Source organism: Plutella xylostella, chromosome 26 (genome assembly GCF_932276165.1).
Source record: "Plutella xylostella chromosome 26, ilPluXylo3.1, whole genome shotgun sequence".
NCBI lineage: Eukaryota > Metazoa > Arthropoda > Insecta > Lepidoptera > Plutellidae > Plutella > Plutella xylostella.
In genome coordinates this window covers 2,597,821-2,618,035 of record NC_064006.1, presented here as the reverse complement: position 1 = coordinate 2,618,035, position 20,215 = coordinate 2,597,821, and the positions used below count along the sequence as shown (strand labels likewise).

Below are 20,215 nucleotides of genomic sequence, written 5' to 3'. Positions count from 1 at the left end.
ACCAAATTTTTTTTTTGGTACCACTTATTCAATGCCTTGTTTAAAAACTCAAAGTCAACTTTTGGATAAAGTTTCTCATGATTTTCGAAACCAAACCATGGGTAGCTCGCTTTGCTGTAAGTTATACTCTGATATACATTTGGGAATCTGTCTGTAACAGAAACATTTACTTAATTATGTTTTAGACAGTCGCAGCATACTTTTTATCATGTTAATTATTAAATTGCTTTTTTATGTTTTGTTTAATCAAACATAGTTTTATATTTTATTCTATAAGTTTAAAGCAGAAATTGTGAGACAGGGGGTTCTGCTTTTATTATTTCGATTCGACAATTTTTTATTACAGTAAAATAAGGTATGCTTCTAAGGTAATTACTAGGGTATGTGAATGTAATAAAATTGAGTGCGAATCACGAATATTTTCGACTCAAGTCGCTAGGATAATAGGGAATATGCATGTGATTCAAATGAAGGTTAAATATTATTTTTAACATACTTTGTAATTTCAGAATTATGTCTCCACCAATATTATTTTTTTTGTCCACCAACCCGCAGTTCCACTTGGCCAGCGTGGTGGACTAGGCCTAAACCCTTCCTTCATTGGAAGGAGACCCGTGCCCTAGCAGTGGGGACGTAATGGGTCGTGATGAATATTTTTTTATAATAATTCATTTTATAAGCGGGTAAATAATTGTTGAAAAGGTAACTTTAATCTTTGAAACGTGACGGATTTTCTTAGAGCGGATGTGACGATATATTATGTCAATCTCAGAAGAAGCTATGCCCATAGAACTGAGCGTCAGCGCGACTGGCGAGACTCATTATTCTGAGCCATGAAACGAAAGTAATGACGTCACATCTCTTCACACAAAGTTAAGTTTTACTTTCTTTAAAATACATTAAATTTCTTTTTTTGCCGTTGAATTTTTTTCTACTATAATAAAGCGATGTAAAACTATCGAATAAGAATATAAAAAAAACATGCACATTCCCTATTCTATAGATGACGCGCTGATCAGCCCCCGTATTGTGTAACTCCGAGTCGGGTTGGTTGGTATAAAATGGCTGACAACTTAGAGCATTATTAATTAATAACTTTTTACTGACTTATCTGATTTCACAAACGTTTATGTTGAATGTAAGGATATATTGGTAGGCTTCTTGCATATTTCTTTCACTAAGATTTTTGGTGTTTTCGGTTAATAAGTCTCTAAGTTGATACCAATTATCACCGGTTGCTAACTCTCAAAAAGTTACAAAATACGGGGGCAAGATGTAATAAGCCAAACTCTAGTGAACCACCTATAGAATGACTATCGACCAGCCCCCCTGCTCTTGGAAGGCAATGTATTGCGTGACGCAATTTGCGCCTATCTTGCGTTCTCAACATTAAAAAAATATGACTTCTCTTCAAAATCGATTTTATAAAAAGTAAAAATACATAAATGTTCATCAAGATAAAGCCTTTTCGTAGAACCTAGCACTAAGAACCCAGAATGTAGAAATTATTTTAGATTTTGGGCGAAAAGAACTTTTTTGGGCTTTTTTTCAAAGTAACTTCTAAACGGTAGGCATTATATTATTGTTTCTAGGTTCTCAAAATAGGCATTACCTAGCTGATCATTTTAGTATTTTTACTTTTTGAAAACGCCTCTGAAGAGAAGTTATGATTTTTTTAATTTTGCGAACGCAAGACAAACGCAATAGCCTTTCAAGTAGTAGGGGTACAAAGTCGACAATATTCGTTATTCGCCCACTGGAGTATCTTACACGAAGCACGGCATAAATCCACCCTGGGCCGGCACTGGTTGGCGTGCACCTGGGCAAATGTGGCCAGTTCTGAATCCCATTGCTGTGAAATATGTTAAAGGTTGAATAACTAATAATACTGATATGGTCTCTCATTTAATCTGCTGGGCAACGGCTCTAAGCTTGTAGGTAAGCCACTGGCCAATTTCCCGATAGTAGGTAGGTACTATCAGCTTTATTAGTATCTAGAGGTTGTTGCAAAAAGGGTATACCTACGTATCATCACGACCCATTACGTCCCCACTGCTGGGGCACGGGTCTCCTTCCAATGAAGGAAGGGTGTAGGCCTAGTCCACCACGCTGGCCAAGTGCGGCATGTTATTAGATAACTATAACATGCTGCATACGTACGTAAGTTTCGGCTTAGTATACCATTTTGCAACAACCTGTATAATCTTTTGTGACACTCTAATCGTTAGGTAATTTTGAAACAAGGCAATGTCCATGTTGAGTTCGACAAGGTACAAAAGGTTACAGTTACTAATAAAGGTAACTGACCCCTTAGCATGAATTGTCATCGTGAACGTGACGTGAAATTACTCGATGAATTTTGTAGGGAAATTTTAGTTCTGCTACCGACTATATTTTCATACAAAATTACTCGATGAATTCTACTTCACGTTCACGATGAAAATTCATGCTATGGGGTCTGTTCGCAAAATACTTACTATTTTCGGTAGCCCGTAAGCTCGCGGCAACTTTACTCCATCTTTTCCTGTTTCTATTCCCAGTGCTGCCCTCTGCCTCACTCTGAAATATGGTGGTACTTATAATAATAATAATTTATTTCAGGCCACTGAGGCCCATAGATAAATACATGAATATAATAATCCTTACTAATATTATAAATGCGAAAGTAACTGTGTCTGTCTGTCTGTCTGTCTGTCTGTCTGTCTGTCTGTCTGTCTGTCTGTCTGTTACTCTTTCACGCCAAAACTACTGAACGGATTTGAATGAAATTTGGTATACATACGGTCTAGACCCTGGGAAAGAACATAGGCTACTTTTTATCCCGGAATTCCCACGGGAAAACTTTTTAAGGTGAAGCGAAGCGCTGTCTGTCTGTTACTCTTTCACGCCAAAACTACTGAACGGATTTGAATGAAATTTGGTATACATATGTTCTAGACCTTGAGAAAGAAGATAGGCTACTTTTTATCCCGGAATTCCCACGGGAAAACTTTTTAAGGCGAAGCGAAGCTCGCGGGAACAGCTAGTTAACTATAAACGAATACACATTATTTAATATCGGGGACCTGTGTGCCTCCCTGTACCGATTGGATACTAGGCCCGCAGGCCAGAAGTTTTTATAATATAAAAACTTATCTGTACATAAAAATGTACCTACTACTTAACATAGAAAGTTTAATGGTTAGAAGTAAATGATCTCTTGAGGTATCTGACTGAACCCCGTATAGTACATTTATAGAGTCTATATAATCTGTGATCTGTAACGAAATTAAATAAATAAATATAGATAGATTCTATATATAAATATCAACACCAAAGACCCGAGTACAAAACCCGAGCCTTTAAACAAATATCTGCTCCAGCCGGGAATCGAACCCGGGACCTTCGGCATAGCAGTCAGGGCCACTAACCACTACGCCATTCGACCGTCAAAAAATACGTAATTTTGTACACAGACAACAGAACAGCCTATAATTATTGAACTACAGGAAATAATAGGCATCCCCCAAGATAATTTTTTTTGTGAAATCTCGACACTTCGAAGGTGGAATATTTAGTAGATGTTAGAAAAGGCGAATGATGTATTAATTAATTATTACTTATTTATTTACGTACCTGTTTATAGTCCTAACAATAGTTCTAGCCATGTTCACGTCCATCGAGATATTCGTTAAAAGATGGCAGAATGGAGAATGGTCACCGACGATGTTCTAAAAATTAAATTGAAAGTTTGAGTTGACTCCCTTTTTTTCTATTTTACTTAAATTTAACCTTGCGCGTAAAAGCTAGAACGTAAGTAGATGATAAAGTAGTTTACTGAGTTAAAGCAATTCTTGGAAATATAACGGTTTCTTATTTTATATACTTCAGTAGTTATATTTACTTACAGGGTTAGACATACACAGTACATGTTCACCATCTTTACAATGCGGCATCTTTGGACAGTAATCTGCTATAACAACTTCTTCATGCTTCTTATTTTTGAGTAAATTATTTTTATCTAAAACATCTAAACTTTCTGATGTGTGTATTAAAATGGTCGTTAAAACTAGAATCTGAAATGAAATAATATAGATATGGGCTGTGTGGACCAAAACACAAACAAGCTTGCGCTGATAGAGTTGTCGGGTGTGGGCATCCCGTTTGTCAGATGTTTTCAAGCTGCTGAATGAGTTAAAAATAATATTCTTACCTTTAAGAAGAATAAAGCGCAAAAAAAACTCCTCTCATATTTATACATAGTTCTAACTGAAATAATTTAAAGTGCTTTTCATAGTTTCCGAGTTAATTGCTATAACTACGCTTGATGAGGGAAACTAAATTGAAAATGCTTCATAGTTCTTTAGTCAGAGGACAAAAAGTTTGTTTTTTGGTGAGTTGAAAGGAAATAAAAACTCTAGTGCTGCTAACATTGTTCGGTTTGTTATTTTTGAATTGGTCAAGTTTGTATTTTTAAGCTGTTTCTGATATTGCTCTAAGAATCACATATAATTAGGAAGAACGGATGTAGGATGAATCTACATCACTGTCTCTTTGGTTGATGACTGATGATGATGAGTCAAATTATCCATTTCCATAACATTTATTGTTAAGGTCTACCTTTCGGCTTCGTACGCAACGATCGCATTGCATTTAGCATTATTTATAGAAATTTACACAAATGTGTCCACTTCATCGGCTGACGCCGTTTCTCCATACATTTATTAACATCCATTTCGTCCGATACGTACGATACCGATAAGTGGACGCTTACCTTAAGAAATGTTTAATAAAATCACAAAATCAATACGTTTTACAAAACATTTTTATCGTCGTCTTAATACAATGGTGTTTGTAACTAATATCAGGGTCAGTTTACAAAACAATGATTTTTTGCTAACGAAGTGTTTTCCTACCATTGATTTCCACCTATAGTGTAGGAAAAGAAACATGATTTTTCGGTGGTTGCTGATCAATGTAATATTTAGCATATTTTTTATAAATTATTCCAATGCAGTGTATAAGGTAAAGTAAACAAACATACATATAAAATGATATAAATAGTTTTAATTTAAGAAGAATTACCTATCTGTTTTTTTGCATTTGACACTATAATTTTTAATTAAAAATATCAGCTTTTTTATGAAACATTAAGTTATAGTCGGTATCAAGTGTTATTTTTTACCGTTTTAGCTCATGGCTTTTAGAGTGAGGCCACTCGAGCGTAATTTTGTGAGTTGTGCGCGGCAGAAAAATGTGCGCGGGGACGAGCAAAATTACACTCCTATGGCCTCACCCTTACCCTTACCCGAGTCCACGTTGTTCTATGCATTTAGTTTTGCACGGACGACTGAATGGCGCAGTATCTTTTTAACGGATTTTATTTTAGTTTCAGGCCAAACATCTGCCTAGCAGTAAGCTCTCTAAAAGAAAACCTGAATACACTACTTACCCCACAGACGCAGCATATATAAATAATGAGGTATGTTTGCAAGGCACTAAACATGATTTGATTTTATCTTCTAGTAGGTTTGTAAAATCTGATTTAAATAAATAAAAAAAATATCCAATGCAGATAAATACGTAGGTGTTTGCTCAAATATAATGTATTTGTAAAACAATAACAATTTAATATTTTTTGTAGCGGAATACCAAAGTAAAGAAAAACACAACTTTCGTGGACGTCTCAGACAACTCAGTGCACATGCCGTTTCAATACAACGAGCTCGAAGCCAAATTGGCTAGGCACATGAAGAAATCACCAAAAAGGACGATACAGAAGATCATAAAGAAAAATAAGAACTACAAAAAGAGACTGTATGCCAAAATGATAAGTAGCACTACTACTATTACAACATCAACCAAAGTCGCAAATAATGAACAGAGCCTCAATCGGAAAAACAAAGAAGTAACCACTCCGGCAGCTCATAGAAGGAAAAACAACAAATACAAATACAACAGATGGTCTCGTAACCCACTGCCTTTCCACAACTTAGGACAAAGAAGATTCAAAAGAAAACTGGAAAAGGATAATGCGTACATACTGGAAGATTTTGATGAAATTGAATTTCTAAGTCAGGACAAGGAGGGCATTGATGCTGATGCTTTCAATGTACCTGTTAAACATTATTGGTAGAATGTAGAATAAAGTGTTTAGTTTTAATATTCAGATTAGAGTAGTGGTTAGGTTTAAAAAATAAAAGTACTTACATTATGATAAATAATATGAAAACAACGTTTTCACAAGCCGAGCTGATAAAAATGAAATAGTTGTTACACTAATTCCACATACTAAGTACTACATGGAAACCGAAATAAAAACGAACCCTTCTAAGGTATAAAAATCATTTTATTAACAGAATAACTAAGATCAATAAATAGTGTATAAGAACTTAAATAAGGTGTTCAGTCTTTGATTCACGCATCTCCAGCCTTGATGTCTTCAGCTCCCTTCTTGTTCCTGTACTCCCAACCCTGATAAGCCAGGTCCTGAGCACCTGAGTCGTCTCTGAATGCTACTCCAGAAGCGCCGTATTTCTGAGGACCCTGAAAAAATGGAGAACAGGATATTATTTACGCGTTATAAACTTGTTAATGGCTATAGGGAAGGGGGTACTAAGTCCATGATGACAAAAAATTGCCTTGTTTTTAAGTTGGACTTTATATCATTACTTGTATGGACGTTTATACGTCTTACCCGTTTGCTTTCCAGCACCATCGGTATCAGGCAATAGTCTATAATATCTATCCCCTCTGGGGCATTTACCTGCTTATGGTAGGTAACTTGTATAATTACTGCAACGGGCATTTAGTTTCTTAGCGTATCGGGGATAACCACTGAAGCTACACTATGGATTGCCACCGGGGCGAAAAACATCGCAAGCCAAATTAGCGAGTGACGCTTATTGCGCATGACGTCATCCTGTGACTAGCCTAACAGTTGTTATATGCATCTTCTTCTTCTAGTGCCTCTCTACTACTGGAGGTTGTCGGTCAACTCTGCATACTCCTCTCTATTTTTCGCCAATATTTGATCATGTTATATGCTTACCGGAGCATAATTCTCGTAGTGGTGGTAAGGCCCCGAGTTGTCGCGGTAGGGCCCCAGGCCGACGCCGGCGGGGCTGTACTGCGGGCCGGAGTAGTGGCTCGGCGAGAACGGCGACTGGTTCGGCTTGCAGAACTTGAAGTAGCCGATCACACCTGAGAAAAAACGTGGGTTGTTAAGGAAATTTACAGTATTTTTAGGGGGATAGTGGAAGTTTGGTTCGTCGTTCGAGCTGTGAAACGTAAACGCGATCTTTTATATCATTATATTCACGAGCAAAGAAAAAGTTGCAGTGGCATATGGAACATAAAGTAAGAGATTACTTTTAGTAATAAGGCCGCCGATTGTGCTATTTATTTACTTTTCATGTTTGTAATACTGTTTCTGTTTGTGTGCAATAAAGAGTATTTTATCTATTATCTTCATAAAGTTACTAACTAAAGGTGGAACTTTTTAATTGCTCGTGAGTACTGTAAAAAGAAGTCCGTGTAAGATAGTATGTTTTCTAAATTAAAGGCACTCAATATAAATAATGTCAGTATAAATTAACCATATTAAGGCTAATGAAGCGATTTAAAACCTAAACGTTCTTCAAAAGATGTCATGTGATACACAGTTAGCCCCATACAAATATCTAGGTGAATGCGATAGTTTAAAAGTTACCATGCACAGCTTAATCAAAGGACCTCAACGGTATAGAGGACGATATTATTCAAATCAAAGTATGATAAGAATATAAAACTGTGTGTCCTAAAAACAACTGACAATGAATAATAATTATTCAGATGGAAAGAGCAATGTTTGTCTTCATAGTTTAGATCTGTTTGAGAAAGCACAATTAAAGTATCTCATAGCAATCGTGATCCACTTCTAACGGCAGTTTTAAATTGGCATAACAGAACAGTCCACTGTTTCAAAAGACGTTATTCACGATTTCTGTTATAATTTATCATAATGTCATTGTCAATTAACTATTGCATGGGTAAAGTAAATTAATAATCCAGAGCTACTTAATATCCTTTACAATGCTTCGCCAGTTGTGTTAGTGTTAAATTAATAGGAAGAGCGACCCATCATCATCATGTCCCATCACGTCCCCACTGCTGGGGCACGGGTCTCCTTCTAATGAAGGAAGGGCTTTAATCCAACACGCTGACCTAGTGCGGGATGGTGGACCCCAAAAAAAGGAAGCTTATGCTGAGAGAGTTGTCGGGTAAGTGGGCAACCCGACTGTCAGATGTTTTCAAGCTGCCCGAAGGCCTCTGACTAGGCTTAACGACTGCTTTCGAAGCAGCAACCGGGATCCACGGCTTAACGTGCCGTCCGAAGCACGGAAGCGTCACAGAATTTAGCAACTCCTTGTATTCATAGTGAAGTTACCTGGAATGATGAGGGCCATAAACCCGAGGAACTTCTTGAAGCTGGCGAGCCCCAGCACCAGCGGCAGGAACAGCAGCAGCTTCAGCTTGAACAGCTTCAGGATCAGCAGCATCGGGATGATGAGCTTCTTCAGCTTATGGCGGCCTGGTGATAGAAAACATAAGTTTTAGAATTTCGCTCAGCAGGCTGATAGTTTGCCTAGAAGAGATCGCTTTTAGACTTTTTAAACCAATAAGGCCGCCTATTGCGTTATATCCACTGTACAAATGTGATTTGTCTTCTGTTTAGTCAATAAAGTAGTATTCTATTCTTTCTATAAAAACTATCGAATAGAATAGAAATTCTTTTCGATAGTTTTTATATGAAAAAATACTATATGGACTAAATAATATGTAGTCTGCCTTTCTCCATGTTTTGTGTTTTTTGTAGCAAGTTATTGTCATCATCAGCAAGTAATCTTCTACTAATGGATATAGCGTGGGAGTTCCAAAATATTCTGGGGAATTGTATGACCACAAGGTTTGTTAAGTTGTGACTTACGCAGAGGATGAGCGTGTTTGTCTTCTATGATATCGACTTCGTCAGCGATCTCGTCGATGAATTTCGGTGCGATGACGCCATCAGCTGTGACTTCGTCATCTAATTCCATCTCCAGTGCTGTTGATCTCAAGAACCTGGGATGAAAAAAATACTAATCAGATACATCTTTGAAGGTTTATTGTTGCATACCTCAACTATGTAGGACATGTAAGGAAGTAGATGAGACGGTTGAACGTATTCTGTTGGCTTGTCCACCTACAACAAAAAAAAATTATCTATTCTTGGACCAACAGAGCGCCTATCTCAGCTATTGCAACACCCAGGCTTGCTACTCCAGTTTACTAGGCTGGCTGAGCTGAAATCAAGGGGATATGTACAAAGGTTCCATTCGAGAGAGCCACGTACAGGAACTTCACCCCTACCAGAATAGAATAGAATAGGGGCATAATCTTGGCAGATTAGAAATACATCAAAAACAAATTTATTGCCAGTAGGTTACAACATTTCAGTCGCCCGCTGTTGATTATAGGTCTTCTTTTATACTCTGTTAGCCAACTTTACTGGTGGCAGTCCTCAGTTCATTGGCTTACAGTACAGAATAATAACTTCACTCAATAACGTATCTCACTGCTGAGCAAAAGTCTCCCCTTTCTCTTTCCACACCCTTCTATCCTGTGCAACTTCCGCCCAATCATTACAAATCAAGTCAACTATAAAAAAAAATACGTATCCACAATTACCTCTCAATCTTCCTCATCCCGAACTTGACGAGGGCGTCCCAGTCGGAGTCCTCGCTGCGCGGCTGCGAGCCGAACTCGGGGGGCTCCCGCGCCAGCGCCCGCGCCTGGGACTCCACCTTCACCAGCACCGCGCGTTCTGACAACCTGGGGGGAGGAGGCACAGATTAATATTGTGGCAGATATATATATATATATCTGCCACAATATATATATATATATATATATATATATATATATATATATATATATATATATATATTTAAACTGATATTTGTACTCGGGTCTTGGGTGAACATTTATAAATAATAGCTGTTCCCGCGAGCTTCGCTTCGCCTTAAAAAGTTTTCCCGTGGGAATTCAGGGATAAAAAGTAGCCTATGTTCTTTCTCAGGGTCTAGACCATATGAATACCAAATTTCATTCAAATCCGTTCAGTAGTTTTGGCGTGAAAGAGTAACAGACAGACAGACACAGTTACTTTCGCATTTATAATATTAGTTATTATATATATTACTAGCTGTTCCCGCGCGCTTCGCTTCGCCTTAAAAAGTTTTCCCGTGGGAATTCCGGGATAAAAAGTAGCCTATGTTCTTTCCCAGGGTCTAGACCGTATGTATACCAAATTTCATTCAAATCTGTTCAGTAGTTTTGGCGTGAAAGAGTAACAGACAGACAGACAGACAGACAGACAGACAGACAGACAGACAGACAGAAAGACAGACAGACACAGTTACTTTCGCATTTATAATATTAGTTAGGATTAGGATTAGGATTACTCTGTCTAGTTTGGGGTAGGATGGCCGTGTGTGAGATGTTCATACCTACATACATTATAGTGCTGAGAGAATAAAGTGCCGGCAAAGGGGTTTATCTCAATTTGTATTTATATATATATCTTTATATCACTTTTGCAACACCGTAGTTTGGAATGTTTAATTTTATCGGCTAGCTAATATTGAATAAAAATGGTTTAACGTCTCTCCAATGGCATATATTTCATCGCTGCTACCGTTTGTAAGGTAACTACTATTAATAAATAAATATTTTACGTTAACAAATATTCTTCGCGACTGAGAATCGAACCTTTGCCATTAGTCACCACTAGCATCATTTAGACTTGTTGATTGATTCAATTTAATTGTGTTTTTCAAAGTATATCCTAACTAATATTATAAATGCGAAAGTAACTGTGTCTGTCTGTCTGTCTGTCTGTTACTCTTTCACGCCAAAACTACTGAACGGATTTGAATGAAATTTGGTATACATACGGTCTAGACCCTGGGAAAGAACATAGGCTACTTTTTATCCCGGAATTCCCACGGGAAAACTTTTTAAGGCGAAGCAAAGCGCGCGGGAACAGCTAGTAATATATATTCCCCTTAGACAAGATTTTCCCCTAACAACTACTTATCAAGGTAAAGATAGATTGGCTTGTTTGCTAGAATACTGAGAAATCCTATTTATAACATAAGTTTAGTTCGAAAAGTTTCTTGTAAGTAATATAATTTGATGTTACACAATTATAGAAACTGATGGAATGATTCAATTACGTAGGTATCCTAACATTCGCTAGAATTCATCTAGATCGAATGTCTAGTCAAGTAAAGCAATTTAAACTTTTACCGTTCAATCGTTTGTGTTACAGCTTCATATTGTTATATATCTTTTACATAGCTAATCAACACTTGGAAACTGTACTTTTGTAATGAAAATAATTGTATTTATAACGATTAGGACGATATAAGTAGAGCCCATAATTTTCAAAATGATATTGATTCTTGATTTGCGACAGTTATATAAATACGCAACGAAAGTGTCCGTTGTAACGAGAAAAAAGTATATAAAATTCCAAAATAACGTAAACTAACCTAAGCAACGTTAAAAACCCCCAATATGCAGCTTAGCCGTTCAGAAGTTAACCACTTTTGAACGGCTAAGCCGATTTCCATAAACCATGGCTACGAACACTCGAGAGGTAACATTAGCTATGATCAAATAAACAAATCTTATATCGGTTCAGCCGTTACTGACCCTCGCTACCATTGACAGATACACACATAAACACAGACACGTTCAACATTCAACAGCTCTTTTTCGCCCAGAGTAAAAAAAAAACAACATACTGGTAAGCCTGCTTATCGAAGAAGTCGTCGAAGGACCGCAGCGCCTGCGCCTTGAAGCAGTCAGCCAGGTCTCCATTCAGGCACTGCTGAGTGGACTGCACGATGTAGGGGTCCTGGTCCTCACCGAGCCCGAGGAAGTCGGAGAACAGGCCGCGGCCTTGCGCTTGAGGCTGGAAAGGAGATGGTAGAGGGTTTAGGAGTTTTAGATTTTCAGATAAATAATAATAATATTTGGGCAGGAATACACACACAAATCCGGGACCTTCGGCATAGCAATCAGGATTAGAAATGGCTGTCGGAGAGCTGTTGGCAAATGGTCCAATGACATTTGCATAGGCCGAAAACTCAAAAACAGGGTGTGGTGGCCCTGCTTGGGAGACAGGTTTTCAATTCGTCTGTTCGTATGTTTTTTATGTATGTCCATTGTCCACCGATTTATTCTTTAACTCTAGTCTAGCTCTGCCTTACATTAACAATATACGTTCGTATAAACAATTTACGATTGTAAGTTAATCTATGAGCTCTATACCAATTTTTAGAATCGGTTTTTGGTGTGAATGAGCAACAGCCAGACAAATGGGCAGTTACTTGCACCATTATAGAAATGATTCTCTTTGAAATTTTCCCCTGTAAAAAAACTTGATGAATGCTACAGTGAAATGGCGTTTTTTAACCTCTTGAGAGTCATTCGTAAGTTATTAATATGCACAGGCAGATGGCCAGTTCACCGGTTCGAAGAGAAAACGGCACTTGGATCGGAATGTCATGCCAGTCATTATATACATTAGTAAGTACCTATGTAAGTAGGTATATAAACGTAAGATTTTATTCTCCGTTTCTTTTATCACAAAAACCATGTAAGTACTGAGCTAATGACCGCCAAATTACTATGCTATTATCCTACGCTGTGTCAGATAATAGCGCTAGAAAAAGCTGAGTCAAGTGGCGCCATCTACAACTTTCTTTCCCTGATACTTAGGCCGAGGACGGAGTTTTGTAGCGCCCCTTGGTACTCAAAGACTCTTGGGACGCCAAAAGTCCGTGTCAGCAGTGTTGAGCTTGCTCAGTTATAGTTTATGCTTACCTTGATACGTTTACAAATCCGAAGGCTTAAATAGCCTTCAAATACGTATGCGTGACGCCCTCCAGCCTGCTGGACTGACGACCTTAGACAGGTGGTTGGTAGTGGCTGGATGAGGAAGGCCAAGGACAGAGTGTTGTGGCGCTGCTTGGAATACCCTTATGTCCAGTAGTAGACAATTACGGGCTGATGATGATGATAGCAGAACAAACGCAGTAATCAGTAGCATAAACACTCACCGATCTTCCACCCTGGTTCTCGGCTTCTGATTGGCCGAAGTTCACGGACCGGCCTTCGGTCTGCGTTCGCTCTTCCTTCGGTGGTTGGTCGGGCAGACGGAACCCTCCGTCACCTGAGGACCGCGTCATCAGCCCAGCCAATAGGAGGCACGATAGCCATCGAGTCCGCACAGACATCCTTCACGTTTATGATAACCTGGTACCGGCAAGAGAATTATGATAGTTTTTTTATGGAAAGGGATTCGGTTCGGATGTTGTAGGGTTAATGTATAAATAGATGTTTGCCCTCGGGTCATGAATGCACCCGAATCGTAAGGTATCCATAAAATTTGGCGGGAACTCCGATAACCACAAAAATATAGAACACAAGGGCCTCATGCAACTCTGGAGGATATTTGCCATAATCTCCACGTTTAGCGTGATTTAGAATTATCCGAAAATAAGTTGACAATCATAAATTATTTAGCTTTGTAGTTCATCATGAACTTTTCAAAGTGTGAATTTTCACTTAGCAATACATATTATATTTCCCCTCAAAATTTGCCCCAAAAACCATCAAAAATTATCACGATCACTTACAACATAATCACTTACTATCATTTATTAAATCGAAAATATCGGAAGCGACAAATAGCCACGGCTTCCTACTTTTACTACGATCGAAATGGGTGAACAGTCTGTTTCACTTTTTGGAATTGGAACGAGGAGTGTGCGAGCGAGAGGCGCGACTCCGAGTGTTGGACTGGCCACGGCGGGTGTAGCGCACGCGCTGCTGTACTCTGACCAAACTATGTTGTCTCTGGCACCTGTCACAAGCTATGTGCCTGACACCTGTCAAATTGCTTTAGAGACTCGAGTTTACTAGAGGATGACACGAGGAGTGCGTTTTATCGAAAGTGTCGAAAAAAAATATTCATGGGTTATTTTCTTTGTTAGTCCGTACCGTAGCGATCTAATTAGTTTTGACTGTAATTTAAAGTGACAGAAATTTACAGCTTTGTGCCCAGTTTTTCATTTCAGTCTACCTAAGCATGAACTTAAGTTTTTTTCGATGGAAATTTGTAACACAAATGATTATTTAAATTCACTAAATACTTACTGTAAACGTTCACGATTATGATATTTTTAAATATTTACTCATATAGCTTCCACTATGTTATTGTATTTATGATGTTTCCTTATGTCTGGTAAGTAAAGTTAGTTTTCCTTTGCAGTCGTCAAAAATGTATGGGATTTGTTTGAACTGTCTAAAAACCAATAATATAATGGACAGAGTATAGTAAATAGAATAGAATATAATATATACTTAACTAAAGTTTGGCACTTCGCTGAAGAACGAAATTTTGATCAGAATACATCAGTGAAAGTACGAGTGCTAGAAAATTTATATTTCGACGTGCAATTCTATACTTTCATGCGAAGCATTTAAGTTTGTTTTTACCTGTTGGTTACCAATCGCATATATTTTTGCTTAAACCTAGCGGTAACATAACGGTCAGGTGTAAAGGTATCGGTTGGTTAGCGAAATAAATAGTGCAAGGGGAAATAAATAAATAAAATATTGTGACGTTTCCTCCATAGCGAGTTGGTGAAAAACACATGAAAGGAGAACGTGGTGAAAGAAGATTAGCGTCAGTAGCTGACTGCCTCGGTACCTTTTCGTTAAAAATTTAAACATCACTCGTATACCGACGACGTATACAGAGGGTCTAGTACAGTTTAAATTTACGGAAACTGTAAAAGTTTACGTTTTCTAGCATACAAAGTGGGCGCCTCTAGCGGAAACTATAATGCAACTTTTGGCAGATAATGTTTGCAGATGACAGAAGAAAACGTAAACTTTTATAGTTTTTAAAAATTGCAAAACCTGTACTAGACGTCACTCAAAGTGGCTCCTTTCATGCAAGTTGACATAGTTAAACAATTTTTTCAGAAGACCTAATTTATTACGTGTGCCATAAAAACCCGTAAAAAAACATAAGACCTTTTGGAAATTAATGTACCTCCGTAAACTCATTTTCATTGACATAAATTCCGAATTGAAGCACGTAGAATCTAATATTACCTAAGTCCGGATTCATCTCAACTTCAAAACACTTGAAGTGGACCTGTACCGCGAGCGCAGGATTCGATACTATTTTCGAATTTACGCAAACATAGTATGGAAAAATAACAGTATCGTCAACTGTCACTACTTTCGAATCTACACAAACATGTGGAAAAAATAAATGCCACTTTTGGAACTAACAAATTTGCCTTACATTTTGACAGTGACATTTGACGATACGCAACGTAAACTGAGGTTTCGAATCCCGTGCTCGCGGCTCTGTACAATGTACATCTAAATAAAAAATGCGTTTTCTTGTAAGAGCGGAAACTTTCCTCATAAAGTGCTATTTTCATTAAAAGTGTTTTGTTTTTCTTCGCCAAGTTCGTTTCGTCCAGATGGTGGGTGTTAGTCACGTGCTTGACTTAAAATTGTTGTTTTTTTTTTTACAAGAACTTACTAAACAACGAAGAGGGTACTTAAGGTCATATCACGACCTTTTCTGTAGTAGGTAGGAAGCAATGTAGGAAGGTACTTATAGCGAATGTCATTTTTACGCATATTTTTTGAACTGCTACATAAAATAATATTGTGACAGTGGAACCTATGCCTGGTTTAAAAACTAAATTATTTAATATAAATTAGTTATTATTAACCAGAATATTACTTTTGTAGATAGGTAAACGTTTTAGGTAGAAGCAATCCCATATCTTGCTCTTTTTATTTTAGAACATCATTGAGTATTTTAGCATCTAATTTACTGTTAATTTATTTTATTAATTGAATAAATATGGTAGTAGGTATGAGGTATATGTGACATACTTTTAGTAAAGTACATCGGTATTCAGTGAACGAGTACCACATCCATTGCGTAAGCTTTGTTTTGTCCGAAGGCTTTGTGTGACCTAAATTTTTAAATAAGTCCCAGTTTGTTCTACTTCGGACATTTATTACTTTCACTAATTTTGTTTTAGACCTTTGCTTTATTAGTCCTGTAATCTTGTTCCTGTGTTAAATCAGACGCACTTTGAAGTGTTTATTGTTGAAGAAGGGCTAGTACGGGGCGTATTTAAGACGTGACAAAAGTTCTCCGTCGCGCTCGCTCTTGAGGCTGCGCGATGTGAGTGAGCGCGATGCAAAACTTATGTCACTTCTTAAATGCGTCCCGTGCTACTAGCAAAGTACCGGCTAAAAGTTTTATACAGGCTGTTTATTTATAAAAGGTATAGATAGCCGAAAGGGGGTTTAAAACCCCTTTTACAGCTTTGGAAAATTCTACGCTTCTTCTTTTACTATGGGGATGAGTTTTTACTTTACTATTTTTTCCCCTGAACTTCAAAAGTCGTAAAACAAAAGTTGTTCAGGACGATCCTCTGAATTTCGGCTTACTTATCACTTTAACAGAAAGCCTGTAACTACCAATCGATATCAAAATTAGTATGTGTATAATTGTTTAGTATATGTAGTTATATTTTATTTAAAAAACGTCTTTTATATTTAATGTAAACCGTTAGATTTGATAGACCCTCGGCCTTTTTTGTCGAGTACTACTAAAGTCTAGAAAATCTAGAAATCTATAAACAACATTACTGAGAGTCGTTCAAGCACTTTCCACTTGTCCTGTACAGTCAGCATAAAAGATATTATGTATCCATCCCTAAAGATTCGTGATTCGAATCGACGACTATTAAACTTACAGGGTGTTGCAAAAAGGGTATACTAAACCTACGTGTTATATCTATGCCCGAAAATTAAGTCAGGTTTCGGCTTAGTATACATACCTTTTTTTGCAACACCCTGCAGATCATGTATATGTAGGTATTCATGAATCGAATAAATATTCTACAAGTCATTTATCTATGACCCGTTTCTTTTAGCATGACACCGTAAACAGTGGGGCTGCACATGTATCTCTTTTGTGGACTGTACCGAGGAAGTCAGCACGTCCTAAACAAACGCTTTTAGTCGCAAGCTCACGAGTAAATATGCTAAACATAGCACTTTCACTTCTCGTATTGTTACTTTGCAATCGTATTGTTTTCCCTTTGCTGAAAGCACTACAATTTGTATCACAATATCGGCGCTTTGAGGCTAATAATCCGTTGTTAGAAAGAAATGATCCACTTTTCCTACTTTTCACTTTTAACACCAAAGTACATATATTACTTATGTAATTATTTGCCAACTTACGTTTAATTGTAATTTTCGGAAAATAGCACAGAAAAGTAGTTCACGTCAATGCACCGAGCGATGCCAAGAAGAATGATCACTCGAACCCAAAACAAGCTTATATAATAACAATATAAGAATTGCATAAACTTACCAAGTCCGTATTGTACAGACGCAACCCTAAAACTGCCATCAAACCAAACCCAACCTTATCTACGTATTTATAAGACGTAATATAAAGTGCGGTTTCGACTGCGGTGATTCAAAACTTTGTCTGTCAAGGGAGATTGAATGTTAAAGCACAGAAGTTAAGGTGTAGTTGGTGTTTTGGAGGCCTAGAGTTTGAATGAAGTTAGCGCAATTCTGGGGTATCCCCAAGTGAACGCTTAGGTTGGTAAATGTGGCACCGGCTTTTTATTTCGTTCACACAATGTAGGTACATATCAGCAGGTTTTGGTTACATAATTGTTAAATCTGTAGTATTAAAGAAGCTAGGTTTTTCATTCTCTATCATAAAATTTTGACATAAGTACCAAAATCTTATTTAAAAATATATTGAGTTTTATTTTCCCGTGAAAAACATGCGAATATTCATGAAAAATTCAAGAAACTAATGAAATCATCTTCATGAAATAATAATTCCACCCCATACTACAAAATTCTTCAGTGACTCCTTCACCATACAAGCAATCACTTTATGGAACGATCTCCCACTTAGTATACGGAAAGCACCGTCGTCATTGGCCTCATTCAAGAGGATGTTAAAAGACCATTTCCTCGGCTCTTGAATGAAGATCACTATATCCTCTTTAATATGCTTATTATTATATATAAGTAACGTGGTGTGTATTTTATTATATATAAATATATATTTTAATATATTATATATTATGATGTATAGGTATATAAATTATGTATGTAAATATATATTGTAGGTAGTATGTATTGGTATATTAAATATTTATGGTATATTCTTTATTCCTGGTACACTTTACCCTTTACATCTAAATATCCTTCCACCCAAAGGTTGTCTGGAAGAAATCGCTTTAAGCGATAAGATCACCATTTGTACATATGTGTTAGATTAAGTTTTATATTGTTGTCCATCTTTTTGTGTGCAAATAAAGAATATATTATCTTATCTTGTTGATTATATTGATTAGGATAAATATTTGTTAATGATCGCCTTTTTACCGCAGCGTAAAAAACCTACAATTTAAGTTTTGAAGTTAAAATTACAGCATCTTTGAATATGCACTAATATAAACTTTCATAATTTCAGACTCAGTACCTACTAACCTACAGTGTTTTTAATTAGAGATACCATCTGACAAGTGGACTACTAGACCTATGGAACGCTGCCTGCTTTTGCAAGTAATTATCTACCTTCGGTTTTCTCATTTTACAAGGCGGTGCGCGGTCAAGTGTGTGAATCGCCTAAAAGGCTCGAATAACGAATGTTGGCAACACCAACACAAGGTTTATAGTTTTTCATATGTATTTTGTCGTCTGGCAACTCTCCCCGTCTCTCTCTCTACCCATCTACCGGTGTGTGCACATCATCTAATAATTACTAAAAGTGCAGTTAAACATTTAATCAGCGTATTAATCAAGCGTATACAGTCCGCTTCGCTTCAACGAATAAAAAACAAAGAAGCGTATTCCACACTAACCTAGCGCCACGCCGAATCCTGGTCGCACTTTCATAATTTGGTTCATGGAGATCATCAGGTATTCCCTTGGATAGACCTTGCGATTTGACGTTTCGAAATGTCTTTCATTCATTCATTTCGTAGAACTTTAGGCACCTAATCGGATTTTTCCTTTTGCCAAAAAACAAAGGACTGCCGGGTATTCCCGTGGGAACCAGGGCCTGGGTAAGTATGTCAGACTATAACTGTAGGTGTGAATAAGTAGGTCGCGGCAATAAGAGACTTCTGAGTTAAGACGGGAAGTCTTTAGAAGGCCAGGTTACTGATGCTGAAAATGTATAAACGTATTAAATGCAATAAGTGTACATTCTTGAATATAGAGTGACTGATTTCAGTCTTAAGCAATCTTTAAAGTAAGAACTTTAAGAATCACAAATGAACCAAATACTTACCTGATGTAAAAAATAAGTGCTTATCTTCGACAATTTTCCCTTTCCATGGCAGCTTTTCCCTGTATGCTTAAATTTCAGATTATTTATTTTTCTCATGATTCGTATCAGAGTAGGTCGATGACACAGAACGTGGCCTCCTTTTTAAATCCGGACCGACGAAAACAGCTGGCTGGCAATCGATACTCACCGCAATCCTTTTTAAGAAAAAGAAATAGACTTTTGAACTTTCAAAATGAGTTTTGTTCCACTTATGAGGACAAAATATGGAACAAAGTAAAGTTGTTAGGTTTGAAAAGTTTTTTTTCTTACTTTCCTTTGAGAGAGGTCAATGACCTATCCTATATGAGGTACTGATCTACTTCTTCTGATTTACAAGTATGATTTATAAGTGGGACACCCTCCTGTCAGCTGAGACAAACTAAAATATGGACATAAAGAGTATTGTCCTTTGTAGAGTTTAGTATTTTCCGGAGGCATATATTTTAGCCTTCAAATTAGTTATCCTTTAGTTTAACCTACATGTATGACTATTAGTCAATTTAATTGCTCATGAACAATATTGCCTTACTCTGATGTAATTGTTTATGATCGTACATTGGCACACAATTTAAGTGCTAAATTCACTGTCGAGCTAAAATGTACCCAATTACGTAAAATTAGCTATGATTTTCGCATGGATAAACTCGAATTGGACATAGGCAACTTTCTACGAAGAAACAGTGGGGGTGGTTTAAAACCGGATCTTTGTCTTTGTTGTGGTCGCAC

General features: G+C 37.2%; 2 protein-coding genes across 4 annotated transcripts; one reads left to right on the top strand and one right to left on the bottom strand.

The window, feature by feature from the left end:
• The first annotated feature begins 4,824 nt into the window (after positions 1–4,824).
• On the top strand, positions 4,825–6,135 carry LOC105390183. The gene is made up of 2 exons (XM_048630471.1): positions 4,825–4,848; positions 5,624–6,135. Exons 1-2 carry the CDS (start codon positions 4,825–4,827, stop codon positions 6,113–6,115), a joined length of 516 nt encoding a protein of 171 aa, XP_048486428.1. The 3' UTR covers positions 6,116–6,135.
• Positions 6,136–6,310: 175 nt separating this feature from the next.
• On the bottom strand, positions 6,311–17,513 carry LOC105390184. 3 transcript variants are annotated; one of them, XM_038111425.2, is made up of 8 exons: positions 17,368–17,513; positions 13,131–13,326; positions 11,811–11,980; positions 9,688–9,831; positions 8,948–9,081; positions 8,408–8,551; positions 7,031–7,182; positions 6,311–6,525 (listed from the first exon to the last, which is right to left on the bottom strand). In XM_038111425.2, exons 2-8 carry the CDS (start codon positions 13,305–13,307, stop codon positions 6,397–6,399), a joined length of 1,050 nt encoding a protein of 349 aa, XP_037967353.2. In that variant the 5' UTR covers positions 13,308–13,326; positions 17,368–17,513; the 3' UTR covers positions 6,311–6,396. The 3 variants fall into 3 exon arrangements, with proteins under 3 accessions (XP_037967353.2, XP_037967354.2, XP_037967355.2); XM_038111426.2 differs by lacking the exon at positions 17,368–17,513 and adding an exon at positions 13,725–13,859; XM_038111427.2 differs by lacking the exon at positions 17,368–17,513 and adding an exon at positions 13,710–13,843.
• Positions 17,514–20,215: the final 2,702 nt, after the last annotated feature.

What these genes read in the sequence shown, in the direction of transcription:
- LOC105390183 (XM_048630471.1), top strand. Translation starts at nt 4,825, where the DNA reads ATGGTGTTTGTAACTAATATCAGG. An exon ending in TGTTTGTAACTAATATCAGG is followed by an intron (nt 4,849 to 5,623) that starts GTCAGTTTACAA and finishes TATTTTTTGTAG; the next exon opens with CGGAATACCAAAGTAAAGAA.
- LOC105390184 (XM_038111425.2), bottom strand. Translation starts at nt 13,307, where the DNA reads ATGTCTGTGCGGACTCGATGGCTATCGTGCCTCCTATTGGCTGGGCTG. An exon ending in AGAACCAGGGTGGAAGATCG is followed by an intron (nt 11,981 to 13,130) that starts GTGAGTGTTTAT and finishes TCTCCTTTCCAG; the next exon opens with CCTCAAGCGCAAGGCCGCGG. An exon ending in CAAACACGCTCATCCTCTGC is followed by an intron (nt 8,552 to 8,947) that starts GTAAGTCACAAC and finishes TTCTATCACCAG; the next exon opens with GCCGCCATAAGCTGAAGAAG.